The sequence below is a fragment of the Calliopsis andreniformis genome, chromosome 5 (genome assembly GCF_051401765.1).
Source record: "Calliopsis andreniformis isolate RMS-2024a chromosome 5, iyCalAndr_principal, whole genome shotgun sequence".
Taxonomy (NCBI): Eukaryota; Metazoa; Arthropoda; class Insecta; order Hymenoptera; family Andrenidae; genus Calliopsis; species Calliopsis andreniformis.
The window spans coordinates 11,320,881-11,338,443 of NC_135066.1; the positions used below are offsets into that span (position 1 = coordinate 11,320,881).

General features: G+C 42.0%; 1 protein-coding gene across 1 annotated transcript in view; it reads right to left on the minus strand.

Annotated features, from left to right (window-relative positions):
- The window catches only part of LOC143179705 (uncharacterized), a 441,599-nt gene that overhangs the window by 278,515 nt on the left and 145,521 nt on the right, over positions 1 to 17,563 (minus strand). The window contains exon 3 of the mRNA XM_076379021.1: positions 12,030 to 12,092. Within this exon, the coding sequence (XP_076235136.1) occupies positions 12,030 to 12,092 (63 nt within the window). The remainder of the gene's footprint in view (positions 1 to 12,029; positions 12,093 to 17,563) is intronic.

Consider the following 17,563-nt stretch of genomic DNA (forward strand, 5'->3'; position numbering starts at 1 on the left):
GAAGCTGCTAGAAGGTCGAACGGTAGGACGGAGGGTGGAAGGGGAGGCACGAGCGCGGAACGGGGCGAGGTTAATGGAGCAGAAGCGAATTTAAAAAACCCGCTTCGACGGAGGAAGAGCATGTTCCGCGTGACGCGTCCGTGGCAGCGCGTGTGCGCGACATGGGCACACGCGAAATTGCAAATGCATGCTGTCCTATATGGCGTGGTTTAAATGTACTGGGTGTCTCGGATGAACGGTGAAATACATTACAGAAAACAGATGGGGGATCTTGTAAGAAATCATCCCCTTCAGACCTGATTTCTCAAAAACAAGAAAATAAAGAAGAATCGTATACACGATTGCAGTCATTGTTTTAATATCTCAAGTCAAATATTGATGTAATAAAGCAGGGTACATTGTAATGTGCACCAGGCTTGAAAGGGTTAATCTAACGTCGAACTACACAGGGTCAACAGAACGCTAAAAACAGACGCTGTATACGTACTTAGTACTTCAAACTATTTTCAAATATTTATACACTTAATATGGTAAATTTGAAGGTATGAAACATTTGAATATTTATTTAAAAACTTGAAGGTTTGGAAGAATGAGAAACCGTGGAATATTTGATAATATGAACATCTGAAAATCTGAGTATGTCTTGTATTACAGCTTCCGTTTTATTTGGCCTGCCCTCCCACGCTTGTAAATATTTCAACGCACACGAGGGACACCCTGTATATTTACAAAGCCTACGCGGAATAAACAAGCCTGGCGGCCGCGTGCGGGTGGCTGTTATCTCGCGCGTTACACGAGGCCGCCTTATTTTCCCTCTACGTCCTCGTGAACGATCCTTCGGTGTAAACTGGTTATAACGGCGGGGATGATCGTCCCCGTGAGCGCTGCTTTTATGCCCGCGATATGCAGTTTCGGAGATTAATCGGCGCACACTGGGGACACGTATGGCAGTGGCTGCGGGGCCTTTGACGCACGAGCGCGAAACTTGGGCAATCGCGCCCTCACGCTACGAGAATCTATGGGGCAATCAAGATTCAACAAAAAAAAAAGGAAAGAAGTCATTACGACGGGGAAAGGACTGGAGTTGCGTTTTCTCGCGGAGGAATAAATGGGAGTTGGAAGACGAAAAACATGAGGAACAGAAGGGATGAAAGAGTGGTTCGGGAAAGCAGCAGCGCAGAGTGAAACGTGGTTGCACTGGTATCGGGTTTCGCGTAACGGCATAAAAAGCCACTAGTCACTTCTGATTGGAGTGCAGTAGGTAGGATAGGAGGTACCTTCGCGTATGATGCATAGAAATGTCCTTTGACCGAGCTAAGCGACAAAGGACACCCGATGGGGAGCTAACGACAGATTGGACCATCACTTTTTTTCATCGCTGTTGGGGTGGTGTAGTTCACCTGCTAGGATTTGCGGAGGATATGCCCAGGATTTGTTCTCTTCCTTTCTGTAGAGTACTTTATCCATGGGGTAGATGGTACTGAGTGTTAGAGCAAAACGTTAGCTTCCTGTTTTTGCTTGAGAGTTAAAAACAACCGCAGAATATCCAAAAGCGTAATTTACAACCAAAGGTATATATTGCTATAAATTCTCTGTTAGAGATGAAGATTAACTGTGCACAGAAGAATATGCAATAAAATAAGCTAGAACTTAGAAAATTAAAATCAAACTTAAAACCAACAAATATTTACTTCCACCTCCACCTACTCTCCAATCACATAAAAAGTCCACTAGAAAGTTCAAATCTACTAAACCAGCACCTAATAAATATTCAGACCCCATTGACTCACATTCCCAACAAAGCCAGAACGCCAGAGTATCGCAGCACTGCAACTTGCTGCTTCAAGAAAGACACCTGATGCCCCAACCCTCCAAGCGTCCCTCGCCGAAAGGAATCAGTGCACGTTCGATGGCCAAAAGTCGAATAAGAATTCGCGGTGGAGCATCGCGAAACGATACTGTTATTAGGTTTCCTGTGATATTAGAGCGCCTGGGACGCCTCTGAGCGACGGGAACGCGACAGTGTCCATAGTATAGGAGTGGATCGGCGAGAAAGCAGAAGTTCCATCGGCGCGATAAAGGTCGTCGTAGCCGCATGGAAAGAGGCTCTTTGGAAAGAAAAAGGGCTGATCGGTGACCACCTGGAATGGAGTCGAGGGAACAACGTCCGGGGGCTGGGACGAGCAGGAGCGACGTTACGCGGTAAAAAGGAGCTGGAATGTGAATTGGGAGCGGAGGGATGGTTGTTTTGGCGAAGGTTATTTTCCGGATGGACGACCTCGTCTACTTCGCTATACATCCGGGAGAAATCTACCTCTCTTGTTTAAGGAGACGCTCCTCTTTTTTCCCCTCGGCAACTGGGGTTACCGCTCCGCTACTTGACTTCCACGGACATTTATTTGACAAACATCCACTGGCACGCCCCCGAATAATGCTCTACTGTTAAACAGAAGCGACCTATAGTCCAACTTCTGCTTTCTGAAAACTGATTCCGCTTTTAGCCTGTTGAAACATGCATGCTGCTTGTACGTACTTACTTTATCTTCATATTGCAATGTTATCGTGACAGACAGATTTCTGAATAAACTGTGCACGTGAAAGGATACCCCCTAGTTCAGTAGTTTTCTTGGCGTGTCCGACAACTTTTTGCGCCAGCGAACTACAAATCCTTCCAATCCTAGCCAGACTACATCGACTCCTTTCTACTCCACACACACAACGGGGCACAGTTAGAGATTTACCTAGACGGGCAAACAATCTAACAAGTCCAAAACTCTCATGACCAAAAGATTTCGGAAAGTATCGACTTTTCTATTTGAGTCACATCGTTCCAATTTATCTCCAGGATCCGAGAGCAAAGAACGGTTCCAGGCGATCTCGCTGGAAAACACCGAAGTATCAACACAAAGAAGGAAACTGTGGTCGATTCGACGCGAGTTCCACTGTTCAGAAGAAGAATCCAGCAACAAGCTTTTCGCATGGCTGCCAACTGAACAGAGAAAAAGGACTTGCCACCAAAATTGTGGAGATCGTTCGAGGGAAAAGTTCACGGAATCTAATAACTAATAATCGTTCCAGAATCCAACGCGTCGTTCTCGATTGAAGTTCCGCGATAGAGGCGTCTCATCATCCGCGAGATGACAAAGGTAAGTTTCTCTGTTAATGTGTCGTTCGAAGTTGCGTTGCTCGAAGATTCATAATGCAGTCGGTGCCTGAACGATAATCTGAAACGCATTGAGACACCGTGCATGGGAATAATGTTATTTGCCGAGAAAACGTCGGGTGCAACACGATCCGCGACGCTCGTATATTATGAACGAAACGTGACGTGAAATTACTTCTCCGACGACAGAGTGACGAGCTCTCGCGTGGCATTTTCGCTTGGACGTGTTCACGATGATCGCTTGTGACGACTTGCCAACGAGTTTTCTAAGAAAAAGTCGAAAGCAGTTGGTTTGGGGCACTCACGAAACTGGTTAATCTGGTTTCTGAATTTACCTTTGGGGATGAAGATTGAAGAATTTATTGCAGATTATTTAACGGAATGGATCATTAAAATAAATTGAAACAGTATATGTAATTTCAGTCGTGGTATCCACGCACAAAGACATGTTACGAAGAAACCCAGAAGAACTTCATTGATTTAAATATTATTTAATATTACTCCTCGAAACAATTCCAGAGCATACCTCAAATATACATAAATCTACATAGAAATTGTTTAGTCTTATGCACTCCAGTATTTAAAGAAGAAATTCCTCAAAAATTCTCTTCCTCGTCGGAGACCCCCCAAAACGAGAACATCTCAACACATCTTCAGTATGAAACCCGTCACGACGACTGCTACGAAAATACACAGGCAACCTGGGCCGAGGGAAGTTAAACGAACATCCACGACTTTTACTGCCCGTCTGTTCCAAGGCTGCACGTTTACGATTATTATCCGTCGATCGCGCCTCAACTCTTAATTGTTTGTGCAGTCTCCAGTTCCAGACGGAAGGGGAAGAGTTTCGCGGGCTGACTAACGCTCTTAATGGAATGCTCTGACGCATCGACTAATAATAAATCATCGTCTACGGCCGCGTAATCGCGTTATTTCGGACAATTGTTGCCATTAGACGGCAGGGGAAAGTGAATCTGTGATTTATTGTTAGAGGCAGCGTCGCGTCAGCACGTGCGACGCAGCTTCGCTCGTGGAAACCTGATTTCCCGATCGGTGCCCTGCTTCTTACAATATTGTTCACGACAAGGTGAACTACGAGCAAAACTTCTGCGCGCCTTCGAGGAAAATATTTTGGACTATAGACGCAGTTTGGACAAGAACGTGGCAGTTCATGGTTAGAAAATTGATGAAGCTACGATGGAATGTGTAAGAAGAGGTTGAAGACTTTGAAGAATTCTTAGAGAAATATGAGAGTTTGATAGTAAAGTGACTAGAAACACTGTCAAACTTGTAAACCAAAATTTTATATGCCATTATTCAAATTCGTTCATTTCTTATGCTCTCATAGTTCAAAGATTGACCTATACTACTGAATCAAGTGTGCTACTGTTGGAAACAGATTAATTTTATAAGTATATAGAAATATTACATAAGTATACGATAAAACATCAGCTTCTGAGGAAAGATTTCTCTAAATTTACGTCACTTTTCAGGCAAAAATAAAAACTCATCTATCTTCAACAGGTTCACCTAAAATATTTTACTTCAACATTGAAAATAAAGTTACTTCAAGTGCTCATACAATAAATACCTATACATTTCACTTGTCATTATTCTATCTCTATACTGCTTTCACATTCCACATTACTAGCATTAATATGAGAATACTGAATCTCAAAGGAAAAATTCCCGCCTCGCTGGTACCATTCGTGACACCAAGATGCATTCAGCCGCAGATAATCCGCGCAGCTTTGAGCGAGGAGTATCTCAGGCCGCTGAAAAAATCACGCAACACGGAGATTAATTTAATCACGGCCAAGAGTATCGCGGCAAATTGAATTTCGGGTTGCGTGACTTTCGAAACGCCTCCGTGACACGGAAAGCAAACACGAATGCCGACGGGTTTAACGCAGCCGCGATAAGATTGAAATATAATCGAGGCTGTAATTAAGCCGATGTTTGCCGCATCGATATTACGTGAGGCCCATTAAAACGTATCGTCATGAAACCCTGCAAGGATTTTGATCTTCGAGTCAGTAGAAACAAATAAGAGGAAAAAATATGCAAGGCTTTACAACGACGCGACTTGCCTGTCTTTAAATGCATGCGAGTCTTCAGATTCTTTGAATCTTTTGAAACGTTAATATGGTGCAGCTGTTGACAGCGAAAAATTTGTCTTTGTGAATGGTATTTTCAGTAAGTGGATTCTTTTGAACGTGAAATGGACAATATTAAGAGGGAGATGAAGAGAGTGGAAAAGATGAGATATTTAAGTATTTCTATGTTCTACTATAAATAATATAGAGTAAGTATTTTTGAAACTCACAGCGATCTGTAAATAATAAATATTCCGCGGCAAGACTGCAATTAATTTTACCCCATCAGGCGACATACTCTCATCACACTGAAAATAAAATCGTCAGCTTAATTTACAATTGCAAATGAAGATAAGCTGTAAGGTTGATCGCCGACGTCCATTAGCGAGGGATTCGTGTATCGAATAATTAATAGCTAACAGAAGACAATCTCCAATAAAAAGTTGTGAACGCTTGTATTTTTGAACTGCTGGCAGTCATCTACTGTAAGCTACACGTATTAAAAGAACGCTAGCCATTAATCACAAAGACGATAGGATTATTCTTTATTTACACTATTTTTATCGTCGCGCGTCCAGTAGAACCCCACGCTGAGCCCTTCCCCGTCTATTCTTTTCTGTACTATTATTCCTCTGACTGAATGCAAATCGATTCACTACTCGTGAAAACGAGCAACAATGCAGCCTGAGTGCCACCTTCGTAGAATGCAAAGTTCGCATCATAAATAACGTCGGCGTTATTTATGAATACTGCGGCTACAATCGTACAAGAGGAAGCGAAACCATTTTAGAAAAAGCAGAAGAAAGTAAAAATCGTAAATTCTGAGGCCTATGATGTGGTGATAAATTCTAGTAATAAATATTGTGTAAAAAAAGTAACTAGAACTGGTGAGCTTGAGAAACAACTTTTACGTAGGTGAAAGTATTCTGCTGATACAGATAACTATACAGAGTGCCCGAAAATAGGTATTAGAGATTTTAAGGAGTGATTATACATATGTATATGCTAAAATAGGTTGAATAGCAAGAGAGATAAAATTATATTTGTGGCTTTATTTTGGAGTTATTAATTATTACAAAAGCGTCTACAATCGCATAAAATGTGTCTGACTTGGGATTTATTCTACTGGCTACAAGCATTAGTCAGGTCAAACACAGCGAAGTCAGTAGAATAAGTCTTAAGTCAGACACAATTCTCGCATTTATGAGGCGTTTTCTCAACATGTATTGTTTTCATATACATGTTGCCTTTCCACGTAGAATCACCCCTCAAAATTTCAGACACCTATCGTCGAGCCCATTCTTCAGCTTGAAACTTCCCAGCTTGTATGTCGCGAATCTTAGAAACCCTCGTTGCACCCTCTCAATCAGATGTTATCAGACATCCCGAAAGGACCCCCTAACTTCAACATCTGCCAAGCAATTTTAATACCCAGCAATCGATTACATCGCACCGTCTTCGATTCTAGTATCACCTGTCCTCTTCCGAATGCAATCGTCCAAGAAAGCAACCAGAATCGAGTCCAAGTGCTTCCTGAAGTGCCCACGACGATTACCCGTCACGTTCCCGTATTTAACCCCGCAAACAGAATCTAATTCCATTCTACTTGGAGTCGTTCAGCCCGGGACACGGCGTATAGTAAAGTCGACAGCATTAGCCAGCTGCTTCCGTTCCATCGAGAGAATAAATCTCGCCGCGGCAGAGGAATCGGCCGGTCTTCTTTTCTCGCCGAAGACGCCGGGTGCAGTTCATTTTACGTGGCCCCCAGCTTTCTGTAACTTCGACGCGCGAGATAATATAAAGCGTCGGCGAGGAGACTGCACGCGATGGAAATGAACGAAAAGAATAAGAGACACGGGAGGATTTTAGCTTCGAATGGATTCTACCACCTGCGTCCATCTCCAGAACAACGATTTTAAACTGAATAGCCACCGATTTATAGAACTCCCTGGATCTATTGGTACGCAGGAGACGTACGTATCTCCTATTTAAGAGACGTACTGTGAGTTACAGAAGGTCTACTAAATCGTCCTACGAGTGACCTAAATGCTATTCCACAAATGGGAAACGTGGAATTAATTTTTGGGATTTAGTTTCTTGGATGGTGCTTTTAGATATGTTAACAGTAAACTACGGATTTTTATGCAATTTTATATTTTTCTAGACACACTTAAAGAAATGGAACCTGAATAAAGAACTATCCATTAAATGCTACATATAATATGTACTCTATTTTCCATATTTTCTACGTTTTAAGTATCATATGCATTCTGCAATTTTTTGCACGTTTCACATTTTCATAAATGCATAAAAATCCGCAGTCTACTTATAACTTCGCAACTCATTGAATACGAGGAGTTAGTATGGAAATTTCGAGTTTAGGACAGGGTAAATGAGATGTAGATGAGAATTTATTTTTAAAGGAGAATTGGAAGCTATAATGTATGAGTGTAATAGAAGTGAAGTGTATAACTGTGTTAATTATTTATTCATTCATGCATAAATCTATCAGAACGCTCACTCAATGCTACTTAAACTACTTACTATACTCTGTTAGAACAACTTCCCTCATTCTCGATGTACTAATTTCTCTTTCACAACGAATCCAGCGCTGGCTAACACAGGTCACAAGGAATTCGCGAGGAGGAGAAGGAATTAGCGAAGATCACCATGTGCTAAACATTCAGATAAATAATTACTCGCGCGTTTTCCATGTCACGAGGGTTGCCACGTTGGTTCCTCAACATGTCGGAACGCACGTTACTCGGCACGTTCAGATTCGTCCTATCCCTAGCCCTTGATCCCCTCCCTCTCCTCTTTGCTCTTGAGCACAGAGTTTACGAGCAACAACACGACAAAAGCCTATTGCGGAATGGAGTCGGGGACGTCGGCAGCTTGTAAAAGCGAGCAAAACGAGCGGAACGCTGCGCTGCGCCAATACGACGCTTCCAAGAAAAATCGAAGATAATGGTGTCGTAAATTATTCCAAGTTGACGATGTCACCCGTCGTAAATTGCTCTTAATTATGCACGCCCCTTTGTCTACGCGCAGCCCACGGCTATCTATATGCTTAAAAGTGCTACAAATAAATATCGGTTTTAGTGGTTGCGCGCGGGCGCGTTATACTTGCGTTTTATAGCGCTGCTGGTTGCACTGCTCAACTATTTTTCATTTCAGACAGCTCCCTAATGGATCAAGATTTTCAGATACCTCAAACGAACTGTGTTCATTACTCATTAAAATCTGACAGTGTTGCGTGCGATCGTCGAATTATTCCTAGGTGTAGAGAGGATGTAATTTAGAACCTCCTTTCTCTGATATGAAACTGCGATTATTTAAGTACCGAAGGAATCTAAGACTAATTTCAACTGTGCTAAAATTTCCCTGCAACTTGATACCCACGGAGAAGAAGTAAGAAAAAATGAATCGAATCGCCTTCGTATTCCTTTTTAGATATAGAGCAGTGAACTTCAGAAGAATGAACTTTATTTGAATACTGAGTAAGAATGAAGGCTCTGCTGTAACAGAAAGGTGATTGGATTTCTCTGATTTTCCGCGTCCATCGAGAGCGGAACTGTACGAGTCAGACGTGTGCGCCGCAAATGCGTCTGAACAAAGCTCGTTACAAGTGATGCGCGCAGCGGAATCAGCTTGCGTAACGCACATGCACGATGCACGCCACGCCACGCCGGCTGACCCACATGCGCGGTCTTTATTTAAACTTGGTTTCCTCCCCGGCGCTCTTTAGTGCCGTCTTTCGGCTACAATTTCATCAAAAGAGGCATCGGATTCGAATTCTCGCGTCCCTCTGTTAGATAAACGGTTTCGCATTAGGCGCGAGACAAAAGCTTCGGGCGAGTGCAAGTGCAATTAAATTGCATCTGACGGATGCAATCCTGTAATTATACTGTCAAGGTTTCCACGACGAAGACACATACGTGATAGCAGTTTCCATCAATCTGTAATTGTGGGAACAAAATTGAGAATTTTTTATTTAACCTTTAGAAGGCTGGGGTGGTTATATGAAATGTGTAGGTTAGATATGTGCATAAATATTACGTAAATAAAATTTGAAATTTCAGTGGAAAAATGGCGACCCTATAAAGGTTAATTAGTCAGCGATTTGGTTAATAAATTATTCTGGCTTATTATGGCTAATACAGTATATAGATATTTGGTCATCTTTTGTGGAGGTGTTTGATAACTGAGCTCAGAAAAGACAATTTTTTTAGAACTTGCACTGAGAATTTTTGGCGATTACGTGAACAAAATTATTGCAGTTGCTTTTAAATTAAATTTGTGTCTCTTAAAATTTAGAACACTGAATCTACAAACCCAAACCATTAATTTTGATTACTGAAAATTTTAATATAGTGCATTGAGAAGATATGCATGCGTATATCTTCTACTCACTGCGTTATACATTGGATACTACTTCATCTTTACATAATTTATCAAGGGAAACACGAACAACTACAGACGTAATTCTAAGACAAAGTGCGTTTAAAATACGTCCCAAACTTACGGCTCGTGTACAAGCCGTCGTCTAAAATATGACTCCCAAAGTGCGAGTACTTGCTCGACCGGGCTACGTACGAGTGTTTCATCTATTAAAACGGAATTCAGACCAACCGTGCGACCCATGTATTTCACTCCACATACGCGGCTCTTCTCAACCGTTTATATTGCAATTAACAGGTTGACTGGCGTACACATCATTTCTGGCACACGTGTCCATTGACAACCTACATTACTAAAATAATCGTTTACAAGGTCCTTAGCCCATGCAAAATTGTTCGCTAAATATCAAATAGAATTAACTGAGTAACGCTTGCAATACAATTTAACCTTTAGCTATTGACACGGAGTCTGATAAACGGCGCGTGATATATTTTTATTGTTGCTCTCATTTAAATGTCAAAGCTTTTGAAATGAAAGTTGGAAACTGATATCATTTCTTATTTCTACGTTTCAATGAATCTCATATTAATTTTAAAAATATTTTTAATTTCCTTATTTTTATTTCGAACGTGAAATATATATTAAATAGTCCCATGAATAATGTCATCTTGCATTCAACACACAGTCACAAAATTGATATAAAAAATAATACACAAGTATAACTCTGTATACATTAATTCCTTTAGAAACAAAATCTATACTCTAACAAAATACTTAAAAAATGACATTTTCTGCGCTAAGAAAAACCACAAATCTGCCATAAAAAAATTAAAAAAATTTCTTTCAAATTTCGATCGATAGGAACTCGTGAACGGTCGTCACATCAGCAGAACAAAACTGGGCGAAACGAAATCGCACCGAATTCCATCGAAACATGACGAGCCAACAGGAAGCATCGAGGTGGCAGGTGGAAACGAATTGCTGAAAGGTCCGACGGAGTTTCTATCGATTCATGCGCGCCCCTTCGTCTCGATGGACACGCGTCCCGAGATCTTTCAGTGGAAAAAGTCACGACAGAGGCATCTGTAAACGTGTCGAATACGTCGTGTCATTCTATGAACAGTTCCCACGAGGAGTGCCACCTCCGTTTCCCGACCTGTTCATTTCCATATCCTCGTCTCCCATCGACCGAACGGGGAATATCCACGGAAGGCACAATGTAGACGCGCAGGCCGCGTCAGGCGCGAGGACTCGAGCAGGGGAACTCGGGGATCGCGCGAACGAACGCCTTTGGATTAGAAAAAAGCCGACTGATTTATTGCATCTCCGATGAGAAACCAACGGGGAATCGCGGGAGAGTTCGCCGCGCTTGATGCGTCATCATTTGCGAATTACAGGCATTTCTCGGCTTGGGACGCGGTTCTAAAAAAGATGCAAACAGCTGAACATGCCTGGTGTACTGGTACGAGATTGCAGGTATACAGAGTGTCCCAGGTTTTAACGGTCAAACTTTGTCAGTGCAAAGGGTTCATATTGTCGTTTTAAGAGATGTAACACAACTAGATAGGGAATCACGAATTGATGAGATTCACTGTACCTTCTGTTAATTTTAACTGGAAGATAAGTAAATGTGGCGTTTGTTGATGTCTAATGTTAAGAATCAGAATTTTCATGAATTTTTCTGAACAAACAATATTATCTTGGTTTCTGGTTGGAAACCACAAAAATAGAGAATCAGTTTTTCTAAAAGGAAATAAAATTCTTATTATCAATAAAATTTTTCAAACAATCTAATGTAGATAAGATTTCATTGATGTCTTTGACGCTAATACACTAATATTTGAACTCGACGAACCACTTTACATCTTTCTAATTTCCAAATCAATTTCCTAAGGCTATTTCCAAAGTTCTAACCCTAATATACTTATCTCTAACACCTCCTCCGCAATTACAACAAAAACATCGAACGCTATCAACCCTAATCGCTAGAAAAAGCGCGCCATGTTTCTCCCAACGACATAACAAGTGCGTGCTTTCCGAGAAAGGACCCACTCAGTCACGTTGCTGACATTACTGAATAGTTAATGAAAGCAAACCTTGCATGCGACCTTTACGAGGAAGGATTAGTTGCATATTTGATGGGACATCGTACGAGGGGTTTGGACGCATTATCGCCACCCTTTTCCGTGGTAACGCGACAAACGTGAAAGAGTATTTGGAATCAATATTTGATTATCGACGTATATCGCTAGAGCGAGTTCAAAGAGGACCATGTACCGATAGAAGCCATTAGTTAACATTTTACCTATTTCACCTTCGTGAAAAGTGTTACCTGTGGCCTCTCTAAATAAGATTAAATAATTACATACCGAGTTGATGGCTGTCATGCTGCTAACTCGATCACGATCTGTGTCCACTAGCCCGTTGTCACTCTACAACAAAAATGAAAAAAAGATGTCGGTTAGTATGGGAACAACAATACAGATGATCGATCTCGGTTCGCGGGAAGCAACGTGGCTTATCGTTATAATTAAGTGATCGAGGTTGACCGATCGAAATCGTACGATTATTATTGAATAAATATGTCAGAGGCAGAACGACTCGAGTTTCTCAATTTCTGCGCCCTCCAATTACGAGACGATTAACAAGACAGGAAGAGAGAAAGTGGAAAGGCAACACGAAAATTGTTTGCATCGCGAATTCTCAAGGACAGAGGTAAACGCGGAGTAACACAAGTGCACTCGGGGCTGGGTGCATGGCTCCTTTCTTTTTATTGCAGCGAGTTGCAATTAAAATTTCGTCTACGTTCGAAACGTTTCTTGCCGCCTCGTTAAATTCGGATATTAATTAAGCGACATGCACGTTGCCGAGAATTCCGTTCATGCTTCACTGGTTACAGCGACAAATCAATATTACCTATGCTGACAAATATTAATAAAGAATTTCAAAAATGTCGATATTTGTAACATATCCCTGGAAAATATGGTGACTCTTTATTAGTCTTCGTACGTGGACAGTGGAAAATACATACATAAATCATTAACTATTTTTTAAAGTACGTTTACAATTTGTGGGTAAAATACTGTAGTTTTTAGTTGAAATAGAGAGTTCTGTTTAGAATGAACGTGGAAAATAGTGAGGAAGAAAATACAGTGGTGGATTCATTACTAACAAACGCTAACACGCTGTTGACGTTCGACCCCCAACGCTTCCAGTGGAGAGAATTTCCATCTAGCAAACAAAATACAACCCAGTCTCGAGTCCTTCAAGGTTCCCAGATCCTGCCAACTTTCGACCACGCCATAAAACACGCCCCTGAATCATTTAACAACCAACGAACATCTTTGCGGACACTTAATTTTTCTGTATCGCTGTTTCGAGCCATCTATCTTCCCTAATGTCTCTCAACTCACAGCTGCGCGAGCAAGAAACGAAGGATTCGCGAGGAAAGCTAATAAATTTCCTCCACTGGAAACAGGATAAAGTTTCAGTTTCAAGTGATGCTCTGATCGACTCTGTTGGATTTTACATCTTGAAATTCCAGATACATAGAGATGGCAACTATCCTCTGTATTTACAGAACTTGTATTTAATTTCTTGAATTTCCAAACTTCATAATTTTCAAATTTTTCAAATAATTAATTTTGAAAATAAAAGATATTTAAGTATCAGCTTGTTAAATATTGGGGTGCTAAACTTCCAAGTTATTAAGATTCAAATATTCAATTAAACTTCTAAATTTTCGTATACAGTATTGCTTCGATACAAGTTCGCCACTTATGGTCACTTACCTACACAAGCAATGGAAAAAACTCATTTGTAAGAGAAGTTTACTGGTCAGCAGCTTAAATTGAAAGTGTCGAATTCGAGGACAAGGGACAGCAGAAAAATAATTCCAAGGGAGCCTGCATGTCCATCGAACCTGTATCGAGACAATACTGTACTCTATTCAACAATTTCTTCCAATTATCCAGACATTTTTATATTTCCCCCATTTCAGGATCCCAGTGTTTGCACCAAAATCGTCAGCTCCCTTAATTTCACAGACAGAACCTGTAAAACGAACCCACATGTAACCCAGAACATCAGTATTCCTTCCCCGTTTCTAACGAAGGCCATAAAGAACGTACACAACGCCGATCAAAATCTAAAAGCTAAATGAACACTCGACAGAATCACCCATACCCACTTCCACCCCCACGCACAGAATACTAAACCCCTATCAACTCGCAAGAAAATCCGCAACGAAACAGTCGCCACTTAACCCCTCCCCTCTAAAGGCCCATAAAATCGTCTAGCCAACCTAGCGAGAATTAAAAACGACCTAACGTTCGTTTAACCCCCGTTTTACGAGGGCGTCGTGACCCCTGTCGCCCATCGATACCAGCTCGATATCGAATCGTTTCCCAGGGCACCCCTAAAATTACGCGACACCTCTCTGACTAACGCTGTCCAGCTCCTGCACCGAGCCCACCCTGGAACAGCGAAAAAGGGTGTGGACATGTCGGGGCGCAGAGGGGTGCAGAGGGTCGAGTTCTCGCGGAGTTTGACACGTAAATTTATTCGAGCATAACCGATCTGGCAGACGTTCAAGACGGACGCTCCAGCCAACCCCGTGGCAGGTCCACCGCTGTTTTACGATCAAAGTTCAGAACGACATTTGCGCGGGGGACCAGGGGGAGGCTCTTTCGCCTCGGCTCCGTGGCCGACGCCGTCGTCGCCTTTGTGCTATTTCTTCATCGCGCCCGCTTCCCGTTCCGACCTCCCTCTGCCACGTCTCCCGTACGCGGTACGCTTCGATGGTTCCGCCTCGGAACGAGTACGAGCGGCCGTTTCCGTCGAGCTGCGAGCACAGAATTTCCATCTCGATAATCCTGACCGGTTTTCGCGTGACCTCGCGCCGCGCCGAGGACGGAGCACCGTTTCCGCCGGGATCGAGACGACGGCAATTTTTACCGCGCCGCCCACGAGTTACGAGTTAGGTTTAGCCTGGGATCGAACCGCGCGACGCTCGATCAGCTCCGCTCGTTGCCCCGGAAGTTCGTTGCCTGTGCGGACGGCTTTATTAGCCTCTCTTGTTACCGCTATGCGTCGGGGTCACGAACTCTCTCTGTCTCTTGCGCGACGGCTTTTTCTACTGCGGCTGGTTTAGACGCTCGCGGCGGGCTTGGTTTGTGATTCGATTGGCCGAGGGTTTCTTTGGGGGGACAGAGGAACGTGGTTTCATGGTTTTGGTAGAAGATTTTGAGGTCGTTTGGGGAATCGGGAGGTTAATGTTCGTGGGGAGTATTGGGGAGGGTTAATGTTTATGTGGAGAAATTGCAAGGTGTGAGTAACCCTCGAATGAGTGATGTTTGGCTAAGATGTAAGAGGCCGACACTGGGTCTTCTTGGAGTTGTACTAAATATACTTTAAAAATAGTTCCTCTGGCAAGATTATATGTTAAGTTTGTAATAGGACTTCTAAGAATATTTCAATGAAGAAGTTGATGCGAAGAAAATATTGAAAGTTAAGAACAGTCGATTGATGAAAATCAGAATATTTCTGTGATAGGAACTTTGTAACTTTGACGTACAATAAGACCCTAATTAACTACCTTAGTATCGAATTCAAAATTAAAGTCTTCTCTTGATACCTAGTTTTCATAATTTCAATATCATTAAACTTTCATTAATACAGAAACTATTATCACTGTCTATATTAAATAACTGAAAGCCTAGATAACAAAGTAATCGACACCTAGTTAATCAAGGACCCACTACATCTTCGATATATCTAGAGCTCTGCTTCATTAACAAAACAGCAAATAAAATAACTCCTCGATCTGACATATAAAATTAAAAAAGCATCTTTTTCAGTCGAAGGATTAAAATAATCTGAGACACCACTAGTCACATTCCTGCACCTCAACATGAAACTCCAAAAACGATTAAACCAGAACTGAGCACCCTTCAAACTGACGCTTCCTGTGTCCCATACACTAAAAACCACGCTGTCGTGTGAAAGCCGAAGCTCAATCAGATAACACAGGGCATTAGCGTCGTACGATGCTCAATTTCACGCACGAAGGAACATTACTTTGAAGTCGCGTGCATAAATCTCCCGAGGATCCCCTGGTACCGTCTATTACGCGTATCACGACGCAATTACAATCGTCCTTGTTTTAAATACAGCCATTACGCGAGCGATTGTTATGACAAGGAGAGGGTCCGACGGAGCTGTTTTCGGCTTAATCGAGGTGGCTCGCGACGCATAAAACCGACGAAAGATTTAAAGGTGTCGTCTGGCTGGGTCAGGAATACAATGTTGTAGAATGCACCGGCTGGTAAAGCTAAACCGAAACGAGGGGGACATCGTAAAAGAAATTATGACCCGGTTGGAGTAATTTACGACGCACCACCGTACAAGATCGGCCACTTTTCGTCGGCGAAGCTACCGTGGCCCATGAAAACCGTCTCGCGGCGAGTCAGGAATTTACGAGTGTCGATTATCGACCTGCACTGTGACCTATTTACTAGGGGAATCGTCGAATGTTCCTTAACGGACCAAATCCCCCGTAATCCCCGAAGATATTGTCACACTGTGTCTCCATCACTGAATCACGAACAGGATCGGGGCATTACTTGCGTAGACGTTTTCGCGTTAGTGCTACTGTTATTGCTGTTACGTAACGCGGGGATGTTAGGATCGAGATGGATATGGGTTCTAAAGTTCCGTGCTTCTTGGAAACACGAATGTGCATACTTTCCTGGCTCCTGGAGTCTAAAAACGGCAATTCTAGATGAAAGTGTGAGGTGGTACGAAGATGTCTTTATTGTTGTACTTTGCAGTAGTTATTGCTTAGCACGTTAATTGCTACATAGCGTTTTCGTTTTTCTCAAATTCTCTCATTTGTAGGTAAATGCATATCTATTTCAAGGGATGAATTTGCACACTAAAACAAGAGAGAAATATCGTATGAACACATGATTTATATTCCTCGGTTTTTTGAAGCATGCAGTAGTGTGTATTGAGACATGAGGAAAATACCAGGAATATTTTCTTTAATTTTTTATAACTCAAAAAGTAAGGAACATAGGAGATATGTTCGTACTGTATGATGTTTCTTATTTATTTTAGTGTGTTAATGTAATGTAAAATATAGAGATGTATTTATGAATCACCCTGTATATGCATACAATAACTCATAGATTTCTTTACGTGTACTGAAAACACCATCAACAGCTCATAAGCCTATAATAAAAAAGTATAGTTTGCTAATATTAGCAGCTCAATCATCGATAAGAAAATAGAATATACTTTTTTAAGAAATACTATAACTAATATTGGACGATCCTGAACCAAAGAAGAATCAACTTTGCTCGATCCTAACAATGTCAACAGAAGAAAGATCTCACGTTGATTTTCAGTGCAAAAGGAAAAAGAGAACCTTTTTTACATTCAGTACTCCCGAAACTATCATTAAACTGATTTTCTGAAAAAAAGAACCCCTGCAGTAGTCTTCGTATTCGGTTACAATGTCTCCTGCATCGTTCGTCTGCAAGAATCATGCTCCAATATTAAGGAGACTTCGGGGATGATCTAAATAATTCCGTAAGAAGTTTCTCCCGTGTGTGCCCCAAAAGGTCGGAGTTCTTCAATTTATAGGAGGAACGTCGAGAACTGCTTAGTGTCTTTTTACCCTTCCTCAAACCCCTTCCACTCCGCCTCTTTCCCTCCTCGTATCTCTTTCTCTGCTACATTTCTTCGGGTCCCATCCACTTGTAGTTCGTCTTTCATTGTCTTTATCGCTTCCCGGTCCTGGCGAATCAAAGAGCGTGGTCGTAAAAATGGAGATTCGTGCTCAACGACGGGGCACCGTATCGATAAGAAAAATCAAATTGTAATTCTCGCGCTACGGTGA